Here is a 20078-nt window from a genome sequence, read left to right as displayed (position 1 = left end):
TACATCAACAAACAAGAGGAAGTAAGGTCACATCTCCTCTGCTGAGAACCTCTGCAATTATGGTCCTGGGGTCAGGACCATCAGATCTGCTTTGTAGCAAATCACCTAGCCTGAGTGTTCAAAATGCGAAAAGACAGTCTCATCCAACGTCATTTTACCAACCACAAGTCGAGTCTTCATCCGGAGGTAGTCCAGAACATTTTCCAGCTGTGGGAGACTTTGCAGATAGAGCTCTTGGCCGCTCATGAAAACACTCACTGTCCAAAATGTGCTCTAAAGTATCCATTGCAGGGAGCATTGGGGAACGCGTTTCGCTTGGTGGGAAAATTCTGCTTCTTTATGCGATTCCTCCCATACCCATGAATACTCGAGTTTTAAGTAAGATTTGCCTCAACTTGGCCCCAGTTTTCTAATTGTCCTGGATTGACCATGAAGAATGTGTTAAGAAGACCTTATTCACCTCTACCTGTGCCCTCCACTATATCTTCCTTACAAGGTAGATTTTCTCACGCAGTCGCAGGGGCATGTTCTGCACCCCTACCTTCATAGACGACACCTATATGCCTGGAGATTGAGCAGAGTAACGTGAGTTCTTTTTTCCTGCCCCCTGAAATGGTGGATGGTATAGTATGCTCACAAAGACACTTCACCAAAGCAATCAATTCAGGCAGAAGGGGATCATTTGTCTCGTGGTGTGCTGAAAACTCAGTCGATCCTCTTTATCTGATAGCCTATGATTTGCTCTCTTACTGGCCTGACAGGGTTACCTGATAGACACTGTTAAAGGTTATTTTTCTGCCTTTTTGTGTTAGCCTGATCAGCCATCACTCTTGTCACCCATTGATTCTTAAAGAGGATCACTAACAAATTTCCCCCTTCTCCCTTTATTATGCCCCACTGGAACCTCACCCTTGTTTTGAACTTTCATATGTTTAAGATGTTTGCTCTGATTGCTATCACGTTAGTTAGACATGTTAGTGAATTCTAAGACTTATCTGTAAAACCTCCATTTACCTATTTCTTTCCAGACAAGTTGGTGTTAAGAACCAGGGCTTCTTTCCTGCCAAAGGTGGTTACCCCCTTCCACCTAGCCCTGTCCATTTCTCTTCCAACATTCTTCCCCCCTCTACATCCAATGAAGGAGGAAGAACAGCTTTACTGTCTTGATCCCAGGAGAGCAGTCAGCTATTACGTGGACAGAACAACTCTTCAGACTGGACAGCCAACTCTTCGCAGGATACATAAGGCAGATGAAGGGCAAGGCAGTGCATAAGAGGATTTTGTCAAGATGGATAATTCTGTGCATCAATATCTGTGCACCCGAAGGCATCAGTGCTCATTCCACTAAAGCCAAGTCCTCCAATTCTGCACGAGCAAGAGGTTTTTTTGTGTGGATGTTTTAAATATATTTATTGGCATTTGAGACAACAATTGAGGGTACAGAATTTTAGATATATTCCAAAACTTTCCAACAAGGGAAACTAAAAAACCAAAAATAGGAGTAGGAAAAAAAAACGTATACATACAGTGCCATATACATCTTAAAAGCAGCACTTAACCTGTTATTGCTTTCCTTTACTCCTCATCTTTGATAACATACATTCTTAACTAATGCTTCTTTTGGCAACAAAACCTTTTATTTTAACTGAACTACCCCTCCTACCCACACCCCCCTCCTTCCACGTCTGTGTGTGTACCCTTCTTCTTTCTATTCATCCCTGTGTGCCAGTTCTCATTTCGAAGTCGTGAATCATTCTACCTCTTGTGGTGGTCACCCCATTGTCTTTATGACCGCTCAGTCTCTGAGTTGTTGGACTGGGAAACAGCAGTTGTCTGTTCCGCCTGCATGTCCCTCAATATTTCCCTCCAGGCCCGTAGGTCATCTTCCACTTTTTTGTCACTTCTGGTCCGCTGCCTTCGGACTGTCTTAGCCGTAGCCCATTCATTTACATCCCGCACCCATAGCGACACTTTTGGTGGGTTGTGGCTGAGCCACGATATGGATACATGTCGCTTTGCCAGCACCATTCCTAAGAGCACGAATTTCCTACTGAGGTTCTTATTTTTAGGCCGGGGCAGTCAACCTAGCAGGACCGGGCAGATCTCCCGAGGTATCGCCTCCTGTAATGTAGCTAGGACATCGGTCGAGTAACTATGATCGAACAGGACCATCTGCGTCCCCCTCCCCACACAGGGGACATCGCCCTGAGTAGTCTGGATAAATCCTATTTAGTATTCGGGGAGTAAGGTATGTTTGGTTGACAAAATTGTATTGCATCAGTTTAAAGCGAGAGTGCGAGCTCACTTGCTTCACCCCCTCATTAATTTTAATCCAATCCTTAGTTGTTATGGGGTCATCCCCTGTTGTAGACCACCTTAACTGTACAGGGAGTGTTTGAACCATCTTGTCCTCCCGGATTGCCCGGTACAGATGTGATACAAATCTTCGTCCTTGGGCCATATATAACAGCACTTGCAACACATTGGTAATGGAGGGATCTTCGGGGAGTGAGGGCCACAACTCCCTAGTCACCTGAGCTATTTTCTCATGTTGCAGAAACTGCCCGTTGCCCAAATTAAAGGTGCCCACGCCTTCTCTTGTGTAATATATTGTTTATTGTCATACAAATCACCCATCATTAGGCATCCCCCTCCTGCCATCTACGTACAGACATAGAGGTCGAAATTTTAGAGAAGGGTTGTACTACCCATTCGGGCATGTCTGGGGCATACGTTGCTTGTTTCAGCACCTTGATAATGGTGAGTTTCCATATTTCCGCCACATGTCGGATTATGTAGGGGCACGCCTGGGGTACGTTTTTCTCCATCTTTAATCATTCAGGCAGCGACCGGTCGCCGAAGGTTCCACCAGCAGATTCTTCTCCCACTTTTCGGCTTCATCCAGCAGTGCACTGCATGCTGCAGCTGAGAAGCCATATAATAAAATTCCAAGCAGGGGACCTCCAGTCCCCTGGCCTGCCACATTCTCTACAATGTGGCCAAACTGACCCTTTTACATTTAGTGCCCTATAATAGATCTACCAGTAAGCTATCTAGGGTTACTAAACATCGTCGAGGTATTCTATAGAGGGAGTGCTGCATCACATAGAGACATTGCAGTAGAATGATCATTTTTGCTATGGTATCCTCCCCATAAGGGACAGAGGCAATCCCTTACAGAAGCGCACAAACCCCATATTCCCTTGATTACTTTCCCTATTTTAAGCTTCCGAGATTGCTCAGCCGTTGCAGCCAGTTTAATCCCTAGGTACCTGGGTTCAGTCTCCACCCATGGGAGTCCCACCTCCGGCAATGCCTCGCGTGGGTGTAACGTCAACCTTCCCATCGGGTTCAGTTTCGATTTCCCAGGATTTATCTGCAGTCCAGAGACATTCCCGAACCTCCGGAGAATGTTCGATAATATCGAAATCACTTGAACAGGTTGTCAGAGGTACATAAGAGTATCGTCTGCGTACATGGATACCACGTGGTTAGTCGCTCCCAGTGGGATCTCAAATGCAGCCAGTTAGTTTCTCAGAGCCGCCACAAGCGGTTCCATGGTTGTCACAAAAAGGAGCGGCACTAACGGGCATCCCTGTCTGGTGCCCCGTTGCAATGTAAAGGCCCTTGAAACCGACCTCCTCATTCGTATTCTAGAGTGGGGGGCTGAGTAGAGTAACTGTATCCATTTAAGAAACTGTACCCCCACCCCCATTATTCGCAGGACCTCCCAGATGTATGCTCAGCCAACCGCATCAAACGCTCTACTCTATATCTAATGACGCCAGGGCGTAATCCAAACAGGGAGAGTGCCATACATGGGCGAGCCTCCGTAGATCATGGGCAGTACTACGTTTAGGGATGAAGCCCGACTGATCAGAATAAAGTAGGTGGTGCATATGTGGCTGAAGCTGAGCTGCCAGGATCCCACTCAGGATTTTTATATCTATATTCAAAAGGGAAATTGGCCTATACGAACCCGACAACCGGGTATCCGTGTCTGCCTTGGGAATCATAACTACCAGCGCTTCTCTCATAGAAGTTGGCAGTGTTTACTTCTGTGGCGCCTGGTTATATACTTCCAAAGGCGGTCCACCAACATGGGTGCAAACCTTTTATAAAACTCGGATGGTAGACTGTCACTCCCAGGACTTTTAGATTGCTTTAGAGCTTGTATGGATCCCAGCATTTCTTCTTTAGATATCGGGTCATCCAGCAGCTGACTCACCTCATTTTATAATCAGGGTAAGTCCAGGTTGGCCCAAACTGAGTCATCATCTACGGAGCCGGGAAAGGTCGCCCTGAGTACACCCCGGCTAGGTGATTGGCCAAGATGTCCAAGATTTTACGTTGGCTATATACTGCGCTCCCCTCCCTGGACTGAATCTGCTCTAGGGGGGAGACAGGCATTTCACTCTTAAACAACTTGGCAAGTGGGGCCCCGGATCGGTCCCCCTCCACATGCAGACGCTGTCGGTACGCAGTGTGGTGAAAATTTTCTAGACTGTACAATGCCACCAAAGGCTGCTCCCGGGCTGTCTGCCACTGATTTGAAAGATGGGGAGCCATCAAGAGTGATGCCTCTATCTCGGCAAGTTCCCTCCCTGCACCTTAATGTCCCTTTCAAGCTGCTGGCAGACGCTATAAGTTGTATTAATGCAGATCCCCTAGATCACCACCTTCATAGCCTCCCACTCCATTGCTCTTGAGGACGCCGAACCCAATTTGTTTAAAAATATCTAGAGAGCTCGTCTCCTACTGCGTCGGCAAAGGGTGGATCAGTGGACGCATCGGCCTGGAGCCTCCACGTCGGCATCTCAGATCTGGGCCTTTTATTACCTAAGGATAACATCCCGAATCGAGATTGGTCACACATCAATAAATTGCATTCCAGACATGAATCCCTTTTACCCACCCCAAACCATTGCATACCAAACAGAACTGATTGACTCCCTCTTCCCCCCACCCTCTGGGCAGTGAAACCGATCCGTCCCTCACAACATTGTAGAAAGCAAGCATTGCCATCTCCTGCCCCATTCCACCCCCGACAAATTTCTTAAACAAGATACCTATCCACTGCAACATAAACCAAAGTTGCACTCTACATGTTCCCAGATTATTTAATAAGCAGTAGCAATGTCCCGTTAAAGAAGTGCATTGCGAGTGACTAGGCACTCGACAGGGTACGAGGACAAAGCCTCTAGCTCCCCGTTCAGGCCCCAGTCTCTACTGAGGGGTGTGGTCCTCCCCGGTCACAGGGTATACATGCATTACTGTTCCCCACAGAAGAGAAAAGAAAAACACACATTGAAAGTGGATCCCCCCACTTCCACTTAGCTGATTGTTCTGGTCAGTGAACCTGCACATCCTCCACATAGCGTGAGCTCAGGAAACATTAGTATCAGGCACAATGTCCAATGAGGTCATGTCTGAGTCCGTTACGTTCCTCAAGTTGGGTTGTGAGTTCCGATGGTCGCCATGTTCCCCTAAAGTGTCCATCTATTCAGAGGCCTACACCGCAGAAAAGAAAAACAGAGCTTTGCCTTTATGTTCAATCCGGAGTTTGGCTGGCAAAAGAAGGATATACTTCATCCCGGCATCCCTCATTTGCTTTTTCACCATCAGAAAGATGCGTCGCTGGTCCTGCACCCGCTGCATATAATCTGTTAAATTGCAACAGGGTGACTCTTGAATTGCATGACATCCTTTGTGCGAGTAGCTTGCAGGATCACGTCCCGGTCACGATAATTAACGAACTGGGCTATGATGGCCCTCCGCGGCGTCACCGGCCGCAGCGGGGGGGGGGGCCTGCGCCCTGTGGGCCCTTCCTCTCAAATAGGAAATGAGCTCTAGGGGGGTTGGCTGGATCAGGTACCTTACGACACCAGCCCCATCCTGCTCCCCACTCTGGGTGCCCAAAACCGAAAAATGTCTGGCAGCAGGGCAGGGCAGGGGGCAAGATAGCGACAGTGAACCCCCGGTCACAGGCAAAGTTCACCCACGTCAAGGCACACATTGCGGATGTCCGCCAGGACCCAGCCCTCCTCGCACCAGCACTCAGGTCTCCAAAGTGTTCAATCCCTGCAGGGGGACCCCACTTCCACGTCGTTCCATGTAGAGGCAGGCCCGGTCCCAATCATCTTTGCCAGGCCTCTGATCTTCGACAGGCCTCCAGCAGCCCCCGGCCCATCTCGTGGCGCCAACAGGAATCACAGCTGGGCCCCCATCTATGCCCGGGTTGCATCTTGGTCACAATCAGTGTCAGTCTCATGCTGTGGGGGACCCGTCCCGGTGCAGCAACTCACCTCCCTTCACTGCAGGTCAGGTCCCGTCACCCCAGGTGCCACAACGAGGCCCGCTCTACTTCCTCCTGGGGCTCCGTAGGGCCTCAACTTCACCGGCGCTCACCACGGGGCAGTCGCCATCCAGGAACACATGCTCCCCACACTGGCACTGACCACAATCGCCATACAGTCCTGAACTGTCACAGCTACGGGTGGGGCCGCCAGCCGCCGCCACTCCACTCTCAATCTCGGCCGCAGAGGCACCTGCTGCAGCTCAAAATGGCAGGCCCGTCTCTCCGTCATCAGGCTCTCGATGTCTGCTCTGCCTCATTACTGGGACCAAATTAGCACTTCCCAGGCCAGGAGGTGTCTCCTGATGGGGCCGATGTTCGTGGAATCGGTGCGAATGCCGAACCCCAGGATATTGCCGGATTTCCCTGCGTTCCAGCGGGAGCACCGCAAAGACATGTCTCATGTGGCCATCTTGTCGGCCATGCCTCCGCTCGAGCAAGAGTTGTGCCAGTAGCACACATTTGAAAAGCGTCAACCTGGTCATACCCTTACACCTTTGCAAAACATTATTGTTTGAAAACAGAAGTGAGAAGGGAAAGTCACTTCGCTTGCTCAGGTCTTCAAGATTTCTTGGTATAACTGACCATTCCCCCACCTCCTGGTGGGTGGGACTGCTTGGGGAATTCATTCAAAAGGCAAGGAATCTGCAGGTAGAAGTCTCCATCAGAGGAAAAATGTACTTACCATTGGTAACACTCCTTCTGGTGGATACTATAACTACCTGCAGAATCCTCACCAGCTTTCTTACCTTCCCACTGCATGGCTGGTTATACCATATGTTCTTTGGATGTGTCCTCAACATAATCCAAAAAATTGCACCTGCCCTACGGATATTATTTTTAAAGGATTTCCTCGAAGGCACTTTAAAAGGAATGGATGGTAATTGACATCATAACCCTGATGTGGGTGCTTTTTAGCTTCATTGAGTCATGAAGTGGAGCCAGCACCCCCTACTTGCATGAGAGAACTATTGAAGAATTTCCAGATCCAGACTGATGAGGAATCTGCAGGTAGATATAGTATCGACCAAAAACAACATTACCAAAGGTAAGTATCTTTTTCTTCAACTTCACCTAATTGTGTAACTGATTTTATCTCCTTTCTACTAACTTCCATTCACAAGTGATCCACATTAACGGTGTGAAAAAAGAAATTGATCCTAAATACATTTTGAGTCTGTAACAATGAGTCTACATAATATGTTTACTTAAGCTAGCATCCTTCGAATAATCACCACCTGAAATGAAAACACTCTTTATCTCTTGAAAAAATCTGATAACCACACCAAAATATGTCCGCATGTTCAAGTAAATCATCATGGGTTTTCATAACCACTTCTGTAAAAAGCCTCTGGCATATCTTTTGCCCAGCTTCTGCTGTTGTCTTCAGTTCTCAGCAATTTCATTTGCAAGACATAGTAAATTAAGTTTAAAATAGGGGAACTGATCTCGAGTGTGGTCTTGTGTAATTTAGATAAAGATTATTGAAACCTATGGATAGCTTTAAAGATGATTATTCTTGATATATTAACATTTTATCTAATTATCATATATCTAACCATTCATTTTCTGGGGAGATCTTCCTAATTCTAGCTTTCATTTTTCTTTTATGTGGTGTTCTAGGAAACCTAGTTAGCTGATTAAAATTTAACATGTTCTCCAAAATAGTTTTGGCAGCTATCAGACCTATCTAAAACAGTTAAGTATTTGGACACCCGTATTTATATTAATTCTGCATATTTATTGCACTACAGTAGATTGAAGTTTTTTATAATAAAATATTTAATTTAGAGGAAACTTAAAGTAAGTAGTCATTTTAGCTTTACTGTACCCTCACAAATATTGAATAAATTGTTTATAGCAATGTTCAAAATAAATCTTTCTCTGAGGATATCCCATGAAGGTAAATTAGAGAGAGATAATGAAGGTGTATAATGTCAATAATTCTTTAGTAACACTCTTACAGGTCTTGTAATATTGGGATTTAAATGACAAATACCCTTGAACATGCTAATGAGATTTGGTTGAACTAATAATTTGTGGCGGTAAAGTCACCATTTTTGATTACTAAATTTAGAGTCACTCTGTAAATTCTATATGTCTTTCAGGGGCAGTACCTTGGAAATATTACCAGTTATCTGGCTTATTGCCACTTTGCAGTCTAAACAAGAAGTGACTTGTGATATAGACCTATCAGTGTTAAATTGTAATAATTAACCAGGGTATAACGAAAATCATGATGCATACCCCTTACAAGTCTATTTGTGTCAATTAAACATTAAATAATAGTGCTTTGGAAAGCGTAATTGATTTTGATCGTCTAGCAGTTAGATATAATCCTAACAGAAAATGGGAATGATCAAATCCAAATAAGTAACATAATTCGCCCACAGGACCAGTTGTTGTTACTCGATTTGCCAGAACACTGGGGGTGAAGGGGCAGAGCCATCTTGCCTGCTATGTCCCATGTTAGCCTGTCTGTATCAGCTAGCTCACACTGCCACTATAATCTCCTCTTACCAAGGAGAGAATAGATTCTGGCAACCTCAGAACATGACAACCCTGATCCATCAGGATCATAGAAACAATGTACTACTTTTTGCTCAGTCACTCGTGCTTACTTAGTCTGTCTCAGAGAGATACACAGAATAAACAGGCTGGGCATTTTCAATAAGAATGTATTGAACAGTTGTTATTCTAGTGTAGAATAGATGAGCTGCAACAACCATTAGACAGTAGCAGAGATATATGATTAGACGTACTATGAAAGTAAAGGGATGGTAAAGCTCTACCATCTTGTAATAATCATGAATACATACAAGTATATAAAACACATGATAAAACGTGCGTACTCCTACGATGTTTCCCTATCTAGATGTACCTAAATGTACCTAGCATCTGTGTAGGTGTTATGCCAAGAATCCCTCTAGGATCTAGTCAACCCCATTACCTGAAAATGAGAGAATATGGGACCCCGTCCTGGTTTCGAGTTGGACACCCCAGGAGGGATGTTAGACCACTGCTAGCTGGAGCGTCTGCATCAGCGTCTGTGGTCAGTGTGTCAGCCGGGAAGTCTTGGTCTAACTCTCCCCTTCTAAGCAAGATGTGATTATATATACCCATAGGTCTCCCCAGGGGTCCTACCTTGCTGTGTTACTGTGTCGGCCTAAAGGATGACATCGGACCTGAACTTTATACAGAGATATTATACAGGAAATGGTAGTCCTGCTGTGCTTCCAAGAAACCTCATGCATAATGTATGAGATTCGAACTAGGGAAAAACCTGTGTTCTGAATGCAGTGTCGTATCTACATAAAAAGTCAGTCCCTAAGAACCGTTATGTATGTAATGTAGGGAAGAATATAGGTAAAAAGGTTGCAATGTTACCTGCGCCTATATGGGGTACCAAATGGCTTATAACAGTTTAAATGCTATCAATTCTGGAAACTAGATTCTTGAAAACTTAATTTTGTTTACCCAAGAGCATGCCTTATGTTCCCATCTATTTTGAGTTTGGGCTATGATTAAGGCCTATTTAGAAGAGTTGACTTTGAAAACTGTAGAGCTGTTTTTTCAGGAAGTTTTTTTTTATCGATTAAGGGTAGCAATGATATAGGTTGGCAGAATATGTCCAGAATCAGACACAGTTGTGTGGACAGCAGAATTTTGAAGTAATCCTGAAGGAACTGAAATTGATACAACCCAGAATGTAGAATCAACATAGATTTTATGGTATAAACAAATTACCCTAATGTCCCCTTGACTTGATCAGCTAACAGAACCATGGGCTATATATTCAAAATTTTGGATTTGCGATTTCCAAATTGCGAATTTATAGAAATTGCTATATAAACGGTATGTATATAACTGCCAATTCCACTCATAGCAATTCCTACCGATTCACAGTTAGGAAATTGTAATTTTGGAATTCGCAAAATTGCAATTTCCTAATTGGAAATTGCAATATGGGATAAGTCGCATTCTGGATGCAGAATGACGATGACCAGGAAGTTTACAAATACAGGTTGTGGCCACAACCCAGAAGCCTAGGAAGGTGCTGGAAGTAAGGAGTGCTCCTGCAATACGACTGCTAGTGTATTACACCATTCCTGGAGAACACCATGTCCAAAGAAGATGGGAACAAGGCTTGAGGGAGCAGGAAGATGGAGGTGACATTTTCACAAAAGGAGCTGGAGCTCCTGGCAGAAGAATATGTCTCCCATATGGACCAACTGTTTGGGAAGGCCTCCTTCACAGTACCAGAGAGCCAAAAAACTAAGATCTGGACCAGCATTTTGGAGAAGGTGAACTCCCTAGGTGTCACCCAGAGGGGCACCCCAGAGATACGCAAACCCTAGTATGATCTGAGGTCTCGCTAAAAGGAGAAGGTGGCCAGCAGGATGGCTGAGGGTTGTGGAACAGGTGGTGGACACTCAAAACACACCCTCCCATTCTTATGGAGACAGTCATTAAGGGGGCCCTGGAACTAAAAACTGTGGTGGGAGTGTCTGACATTAAAACCTCCAATCCTGCAGGCACCAGCCTTGGTAAGTCATCTTCTCTTTATTTACTTAACATGACATAATGTTAGCAAATCCAAAAATCTTACATCAGAGCAAAACTAACTCCATTGAGAGGCTTCACCCGGCAATGCATCATGGGAGTTGAAGTACACATAAGTTGCTTGCTGTACTGTGTGCTGATGACTACACCAAACATATCTGTACATCATAAACATGTCACAAACACATGAAGCACAGTTACAACAATATTGTGAACAAACTTTAACCTTTTATTTACACTAACATTTCCACAGATCACACCATGGACATGTCAGAAACAATTCATGCTGATAGACTACTTATGCATGTGGAAATTGAGGACACAACATCACCATCTACTCAGCCCATCAGCCCCAGTTTCAACTGCTAGGAGAGCAATCATCTTACCACTACCAGACTTTGTCGACAGTGATGAGGGACAATCGCAGAGCAGGGACACTACAACATCTCTGGGCAGGACACACAGATAGCACAGAGGTCAATTATCAACAGTTTACAATGATGATGTGTCTGACGACATGTCAGAGAGTTCTCTTTAGTGGCTTGGAGAAGTCTATCATCTCTGTACAGTGCCTGCAAACAAAATAAATAAGGGATGCCAAAAGGCATCTGCTACGAATGTGTTGGCATTGCAGCAATTGGATAAAGGGTAGGACTGGTGGATTGCTGCCATGGAGAAGGAGTATTGTGTGCAGAAACAGAGGTGCAGGCAGTACTTGTCGTTGTTTGATTCCTTCACCCGTTCCATCAACGGATTGGCAGTAGCCACAACAACACTAGCAAAGCGAACTGTCAGCATACAGACTGACACAAGGCACTAATGTTAGAATGTTGTATGTGGGCTAGTGCAAGTGACCACAGCTCTTGAGAAAGTTCAGACCCACAACCTCTGTATCCCCAACATCCTGCCCCCACCTGAGAGCAAACAGGGCTCTAGCCTCAGTGGCATATCTATTCAGGAGGAGTGCAGTTCCGGGCGTTCACGTCGAAAAACGTCCTGGATTGACATGTCAACAGTTTCACAGCCCAATGTTGCTGACAAGGCAGCCAACCACAGAGGCCGGAAGAAGTGAACCACTGCACATTTAGGGGCAGATTTACCCCTTTTTCACGCACTGCAGTCCAGCAACCGCAAATGCTGCGCTTTGTGAAAAGGAGAGAGGAGGATGCCAAATTTACTGAAATATGGCACTCTCCTCCATCTTCCCTAGCCCCGGCGCTGAAATCAGCTGCCGTGCACCACGGGGACACCTTTGCACCATGGTGTAAGGGTGTCTTTGTGAGTTCAGCATAGGTTTTGTACTGGAAACGTATCCTTCCAGTGCAAAATACTATGCATAGTCTGACTTAAACCATTTTCCCTCTTTGTATGTGTGTTGTACAGTGCAGCACACGTACAAAGTCAGAAAAGGAAGGAGAAATAAACGCATTTCTCCTCCCTTGCACCTACTTCTTTATCGCGCAGTTTTCTGATGCTAACCCTATCTATTTTATTTAGTAAATTGAGTTTAGCATTAGAAACCTTAGGTAGTTGCATGTGAATGCCCATGCTCCACCCATGTTATGCCCCCTTGGCTCTAAGTAATGCAAAGCAGCTCTATGCGCTGTGTTGCATTACTTTCACATTATTTCCAGTGCTATACAAGTTTAGAGCTGGAAAGTAAAATGGAAAAAAATTATTTTTGTGATGCAAGCACGGTTTAAAATCTTAGTAAATCTTTCCCTCAGTCATGAAACGAACTGTGTTTTTTTTGTCATTACATACTTTACTGCTTAGTTGAAACAATGTTACATCCACAGAGAATACAGTTGATTCTTGAGAGAAACAATGTTGTCACTACCTGAATAAAAGTTTGTCACTCAGTAATGCACCATTCATTACCATCATGTGTGATGCCTATTTATTTGATTTTGTACTCACTCTTATCTCAAAAATAGTTGTTGGTGATCTCTGTGCGTCATGCTTGTCCCTCTGATGCACGTGTCCGGTCCTGCCATACCTGTAGTGGTGGTAATTCATCATCTGAGTCCAATTCGTCCTCAATGGTGATGTTGTGCAGACCTTTCCTTATTGTGATATTTTGCTGGATGGCACATGTGGAGATGATGTTCAGCACGTCTCAGGTCTGTACAGTAGTGCTCGGATGTGGAACCTGGACTTTAGCATCCCAAAGGTCCTCCCTATGAATGAATGTGTTGTCCTGTGTGCCCTGTTGTACTGCCTTTCACTTCTTGTCCTTGGAGGCACGTATGGTGTGAGTATCCAGGGATGCAAGGCATATGCACTGCCTCTTTAAGAGCATGAGAAGGAAAACCATTAGGTCACATTACACAAACAGTTCTGGGCACTGTATTCATTAAGTCTGCAATTCTGTTACCTAGTAGAAAGCGATCGCCAAATTCACCCTGTGACAGTCTGTTTTGTATTCCACTATGGTGGAACTCAAAGGAGTCATGGGTGCTGCCTGGGAATCTGGCCACAAGGTCTGTTATGATACAGGAGGCATCACACACTACCTGAACATTGACAGAGTGTGAGCTTTTCCTGTTTCTATAGATGAATTAATTAGCTGAGGGGGTACATAGGGCAAAATGTGTGCCATCAACACACCCAATAACATTGGGTAACTGTGCTACCCGGAAGAACATTAATTTGGTCTGTTGCAATGATTGGACTGTATTTGGGAAATATATGTGTGTATTTGGTTAATCATGATGTCCAGGAACTTGTGAAAGAACCTTGAAAAGGCACTTTATGACACCCCCCTGCCACTGCTACGACCCTCTGGTAAGTACCAGAAGCTAAGAGGTGTAGGAAACACAATACCTGTACATGTGGTGGGATTGTATTGCTCCTGAGTGTTGGGGTCAGAAGCTGGGGTTGTACTTCAGCTATAAGTCCAGGATTACCTCACTACTGAGCCTGTACATCTCAAAAATCTCTTCCTCTGTCTGTTCAAACAGGGTGACCTTTACCCTAAATATCCTCTCCTGTCTCCTCCTCCTTCTCTGCCTACCAGTCAAAACCCTACTCCTCCTTGCCAAAACATACAGGGATGCCATTGTGGAAAAGCGAGATGCATTTTGGGTGCCTTTATTAAATTTGTGCCTGGTTACCGCCAGATACAACTTGATGGTAATTGCATTTCCTATATGGGCTTTTTGCGTCTAGTGACAATTAGGAAATCCTTTGTACATGCAAAAAGTGATTCGCAATTTGGAAATACCTATATGCGATTTTCTATTTTGCGATTTCCAAAATGCTATTTCTACTGGGTAGAAATCGCATTTTGAGCCACCATAAATGCCTTACATACAAACCAAAATGGCATTTTGCATTTCCTAATGGCCCTAAATTGTGATTTGCACCATTAGGAAATGCAAAATACCTTTGTACATATGTCCCCATATCTTTAATCAAAGGGGGAATCTAGTTGGGAAGAATCTATTGCAATCTCGCAAGGAACTCCTCTAACAAAGTTCTGCTCATCACAATCTTACTTCCACTCAATATTGTTCATTTTGCCTGTCTATTTTAGAATTTGAAGGCCATTATCTATTCTCAGTCCATTATGTAGAAGTTGTATGAAAAAGTCTTACTACCTAGCTAATTAATGTAGGTTTAGGGCTCCATAGGGTTGCCCTAAGATTATGTAAATCGGACACTGTGCAAGATGATATGTTTGCTATTTCTAAATATCAGTTTTCTGCTCAGTACATACATTTTAGATGTGTTACTCATTTGTAGATATTAGTTTTTATCATCATTATAACTTTATTCAGATTAAAACAAATCCATAAAAGAGAGCACATTATACAATGATAAAACATTTGAAGTAGCAATACATTAAAAGAGAAAAGCATATAAAATGTTCAATGCATTACAAAGCTATTAAAATACAATCATGAAGTGTTCAAGGAGTTGCGGGCTCAGACACAAGTTTTCAAAAAGCCCCCATATCAATCATTAGCTCATCCTTACCCAATTTAAGAAGACTCCTTTATGCTTCTCTCTGATATATACCAGAATGCCTCTTAAAAAAGGGAGTAAAAAGAGCTTTGTATATTTCATGTAATATTCACAGAAAAACAAAAAATGTAATAGGGATTGGCCGGAGCGCCCGTCACAAGGGCAGGGAGAGGAATCAAGGTTAGCATGAAATCCCAGAGGGAAGTATAGTAAATTCTTAACAGTGTCCGCCCGGCGATGAAAAAGGAGGCCACGCACACAGGTGCCCAAGGGTTTGGTCAAATATCCAGCTAGGGAGTGGTTGTTCTCAATGTTCAGGAACTAGGCCACAGTCAATTTACTTGCCTCTATGGCTAGTCTGCCCTCACAGTAACACTTGTGTAGGGCCGCCCGAACCTCCCTTTTGCTTATTGTTTGGAGACACTCAGGATTATCAAAAATGTGTGCATAGCTTGCCCTGGACAAACTAGTTCTCACCCCTGCTAGCCATGGTATATCCATACCTTTCTCATATTTAAGGCAATCTACTATAATGTCTCTGGTAAGGGACGCTGCCTTGTTTTTCCATATAGCTACCAAGAAGAGAACACTGTGTGTTCTAATATAATGTTCAAAATAGTGTTGATTTAGTTCACTATGACACACGTATTGAGGCGAGGAAATTGGGGACCCTAAAATCTTACGACAAAACCTGTTTTCTTTGTCCTGAATATTACGGCAATTCGAGGTGCCCCAAACCTCAGCCCCATAAATTGCTGTGGGTGCGCACTAAGCTTTAATTTTTTTTAAAATAGGTAAAATAGCCTCTCCCTTCTTGGTTGCGGTAAGCTGGGTACTGCATCAATCGATTTAGAAAACGTATTCCTGCAGAAAACAGTATGATCTGTCCACAAACTGTTAGCAGCAAAAACCAATCATATGTATGCAAAAGTGCTTGTACATTGTAAACTTTGATTACCAACAGATATGGCATTCATTTTATGGTTTCTAGGTCCACAGCCGATAATAAAAGATTTTGCAAAATTTGTACATAAATCTAGTGAAGCCATAAATTCCACAAAGCCCCGTCCTAAAAGGCGCAAGTCTCTTGGCTTGCGGTCCATTAAGACCGCATCATCTGCATACAATAGGGATGGCAGGATGGAACCATTGGTTCTTGGGACCTCTTGGGTAAGGGTTGTTAAAAGCGCATGTAGATTATTAATGTACAAAAAAAAGAGTAATGAGGCCAGAACACACCCTTGTCTAACCCCTCTAAAAACACCAATATCGTTAGAGACTTCTCTTTACATGTTAATTCTAATCCTGGCCTTCACATCTCTGTGTAGGTGGGCTAAAAAGGGGACTAATGTCTCATCCATGCCACTCTCTAAAAGGATAGACCAGGGCCATGATTGGTTGACATAGTCTAATGCTGAGATCAGATCCATGAATGCTAAATAAATTGGTGAGCGTTAAGCAATAGTATATTTCCCAAAAATAAAATTAATTTGAGGCATGATTTGACTGTGCCCACGTTATTTCTAAACCCATGTTGACAGCGGTGCAGAATGGAATTCTCCTCAGCCCAGTTTTTCATCTTATTGTACAAAACCCAAACCAAGATGTTCACTGTGGTATCTATAAAAGAAATGGGCCTGTAGCAACTAGGCTGGGAGCGGTCACCCTTTTAAAAGATTGGCACAATGACAAAGGTTGACCATGTACTTGGTAGTGGGGAACAAACTAAATTATTAAAAACAGTAAGCAGAAGCATGGCCCAGAAATGTGGGTTATATTTGATATGGTCTATTGGCACCCCATCTGGTCCAGGGCCTTCCTACCCATACTCTGGTTTTTGGCTTCCTCCACCTCGGCCAGGGACATCGTTACCCCCTTAGAGATGGCAATGGGGGTGCCTCGTTATCCTGGACGTGGCCTCACGTATCACTGAAAAATGCGCCTCCCAAGCTTCACTAATTATATTACAGCTCATTGGCGTTAACATCTGCCCCGTCACTCGTTTATCTTTAGGGGCTACCAGAAAAGTTTGCTGTTCTTTCAGCTGCTACATTGGCGAGCGAATCCCATTGCTGGTCCAATACCTCTTCCTTCCTCAAGGAGGTGACCATCTTATATTTTTTCCTAAGTGAGGTCACATCTTGCGGGTTCCTAGGATTGGCTGCAAGGGCCTGTCGCAGCTGTTGATTCACTACTGAACATTCATGATTAAACCATCTAGGGCTATGAGGGGTTAAACGAGCGGTTTCATTAGCTCCATTTTGGTATTGGAACCAAGTTCAGAGAATGCAGTGACTAAATCAGGGTTGCATTCATACACTGTCAGACAGGTCACGACCAATGCAAAGTTCTCCCTTACCACGTAATAAAATAATCGGGCAGGGTCAACGCCGCACCACACTAATCATAAATTATCCATGGAGGGTTCCAGATTCCTAGCGCCACATTCAATTCTGAACTCGCGCTTTGTGGACAGTTCAAATGCCACTTCAATCAGATTTTGATCCCCATAGTGTGTTGCAACAACTTTGCCATACAATAAAAAATCCTCTAAATTAGATGACATAAAGATATCATCAATTGTCGTGGCGCAACCCCTACCTATAAACGGGGGTTGTATTTTATCTTTATTATTATGGCCTGCAAGGTCCATAACATTATTCAGAATCTGAGATGTCAATGTTCCATCAGCTCTATACCCCTGTTGCAAACTTGAGCTATACCAAGATTACCAAAAAAGGGTCTTGTGAGGCCAGCTCTGCGTTAAAGTCACCTCTCAGACATATGCCAACTGAGTTAGTGTTCGCGCCCTTTGAATCCCTTAAGGCAGCGATATAATCGAAAAGACTTATAAATATAATGTTAGGCCATGTGTGAAAATTATTATTATGAAAATCAATTAATTATAGGGTCATACCCCTTTTATATCTTATGACCTGAAAATTATCATTATAAGTTGCTATAGCCTTTACGCATCCCCCGCTGCAATCTTCACCCATATAGCTAGGTCGCCAGAGGGATGACCCGTTTTGGATGGTGATCCAAGGGTATTATGGCACTCAAACCCATCAAGGCATATTTCACTAGTAGACCAGTTTTCCTGAAACATTAAAATATCATATTGCCTAATTACATATAACCAGTCAGTTAATACTATCTTTTATTGTAAATTGGCTACATTCCTTTTATTGCGTGCCAGTGTGGTTATTTCTGTATTTACCAGATTGTGTTTTTGTATGAACTTAATTGTTGTTTTAAATGTAATAGACGAAATGTAGCTGCTGTGATATCTTTCTTAATTGAGATGATTTTATGATGATCTTGTTTTTTTAACTATTTTTAGTTGCTAATGTTATTACAATATTGATTATTGTTAGGTACTTTGGGATTTTACTATGAACACTTTGATTTTGTGTATGAGTGTTTATAATGTAAATGAAATTGTTTATATGTGTTATGGAAAATTGCTTTCTTCAATAAACATGGATTGATTGATTGTTAAAGACCTATCAAAGTCATCTCCTTTACTTCTCCTGTGTTTTACTTTTGCAGTGAGGTCTACTTCAAGAATACGACCTCTTCCACAATAATGCAGCACGTGCTGGTTCTGACGTTACCACCAAAATCCGATTATAACTCTCTCCTGGATGGACCAGGGCAGAAAGAAATGGTAATATCTATCACCATGCATGACTGGCTAAAATGTGTGCATGCACGTCTGCAATTCCATAATGGCTGTAACGCCATAGTTTCCTTATTACAGGCTCGCTGAATAATCACTTGTAATAGGAAAATGATGTCACTGCGGTACTGTGACATTTTATTACGGTTTAGTGATACATTGTCGCTACAGTATCACTGTGCATGCTGTCAGAGTCAACACAGTGTGAAAAAACACCTTCCTCAGCAGAACTCAGCCACTTAAGAAAAGCAACTGCATATTGGATGCTTGTTTCATCCGAAGAGATTCCGCTCCTATTGTGCATACCTTCCAACTTAATATTTATTCAATCATAGAAAGTAAATATTTTTGACAGAATTTGGAGAAGACAGATATCATATACTAAAAGCTATAGAGTATCCTCTGATGTGTGTATATACATGGAATTACAAGTCACATCAGAGATCATGACTTAATAAAGAAACTTAGCCTCTACCCTTGCTCCTCTGTTTCAAAAGTCTTCAAACATTTTTGCTGTGAGCCCCCCTAAGCACAATGTTTGAAGGCGGGCACCCTTCCAAATGTTTACGGCATACTTTGGGAAGTGGAAGGCCTAATGAGATTGTTTCAGAGGGTACTTTTTCTGTAGCTCATAATCTCTACTAAATGTGAGACTTATAAAAGAGTAAAAACATGATACAGGAATTGACCAAGAAATACTACTCCTCTTAATGCGGGTGTTTTGTGCCACTCACACTTCTGGAATCCTATGCAACTACACCTGCTCTATGAATGATAGTTCTGGCCTCAGTAGCAGGCCTTCTGCTTCTTTCTCCCCTTCCCCACCGTGCCTGGCCATCACTTCAATCTTGAAACAGTCTCTATATCCCTTTCAGACAAAATGAGATTCCACATGTTGCCTGCCTTTTTGCAGCAAGGGTTCTCTCAGCCCTTAATCTTTCAATTTGAATGAGCCCCTATCCCTTCTATGTAAAGTAAGAGAGTCATAATTATGATGCAGTGGGCCCCTCACATTCCTGTGCCCAACTGCGCCTCCTTTACTGATGAGAGTGACTGACTACCTTGCGAATCAGGCAGTCTCTTCTGCCCCTTGTTGAAAACACGGGCCTCCATCTTGCTCCATCCCCTGCTCTGTCACATCTCTAAATCCTAAGGTAAAGTTTCTCCTCTGCTTTAATTTGCCCTCTCGTGGCCACTGGCCTGAGGCCCAAAGCAACACACTGGTGCAGCAATGGAGTACTGGACCCTAATATCAGCAAGGAAGGATAGCAAGGCATCTCTAATTCAGGTTTGGTTGCCGCTCAAACCCCTGGGCCCCTGTGCCATTTCATCTGCAGCACAAATAATAACTACTCTACCCACTGCACTGGTGTCATCAGTCCTAGGCTGGCTTGAGGCCCAAAGCAGGCTGTCTACCCCTTGGTATATAAAAAATAGAGAAAAGACTCACATCTCACCCCTATTACTTGGTTCTTGTTCCCAGTGCAGCAAGGGTGACCTGAGCCCTAA

The 20078-nt window shown here is 43.6% G+C and overlaps 1 protein-coding gene across 1 annotated transcript in view; it reads left to right on the top strand.

Moving 5' to 3' along the window:
• The window catches only part of LOC146833580 (guanylyl cyclase C-like), a 619755-nt gene that overhangs the window by 137283 nt on the left and 462394 nt on the right, over positions 1–20078 (top strand). Inside the window, exon 7 of the mRNA XM_085601439.1 lies at positions 18440–18557. Coding sequence (XP_085457565.1) covers positions 18440–18557 — 118 coding nt within the window. The remainder of the gene's footprint in view (positions 1–18439; positions 18558–20078) is intronic.

The sequence above is a fragment of the Triturus cristatus genome, chromosome 4_2 (genome assembly GCF_964204655.1).
Source record: "Triturus cristatus chromosome 4_2, aTriCri1.1, whole genome shotgun sequence".
Lineage (NCBI taxonomy): Eukaryota > Metazoa > Chordata > Amphibia > Caudata > Salamandridae > Triturus > Triturus cristatus.
Note: the sequence above shows the minus strand (reverse complement) of the source record. Positions and strands in the feature narration are given on the sequence as shown.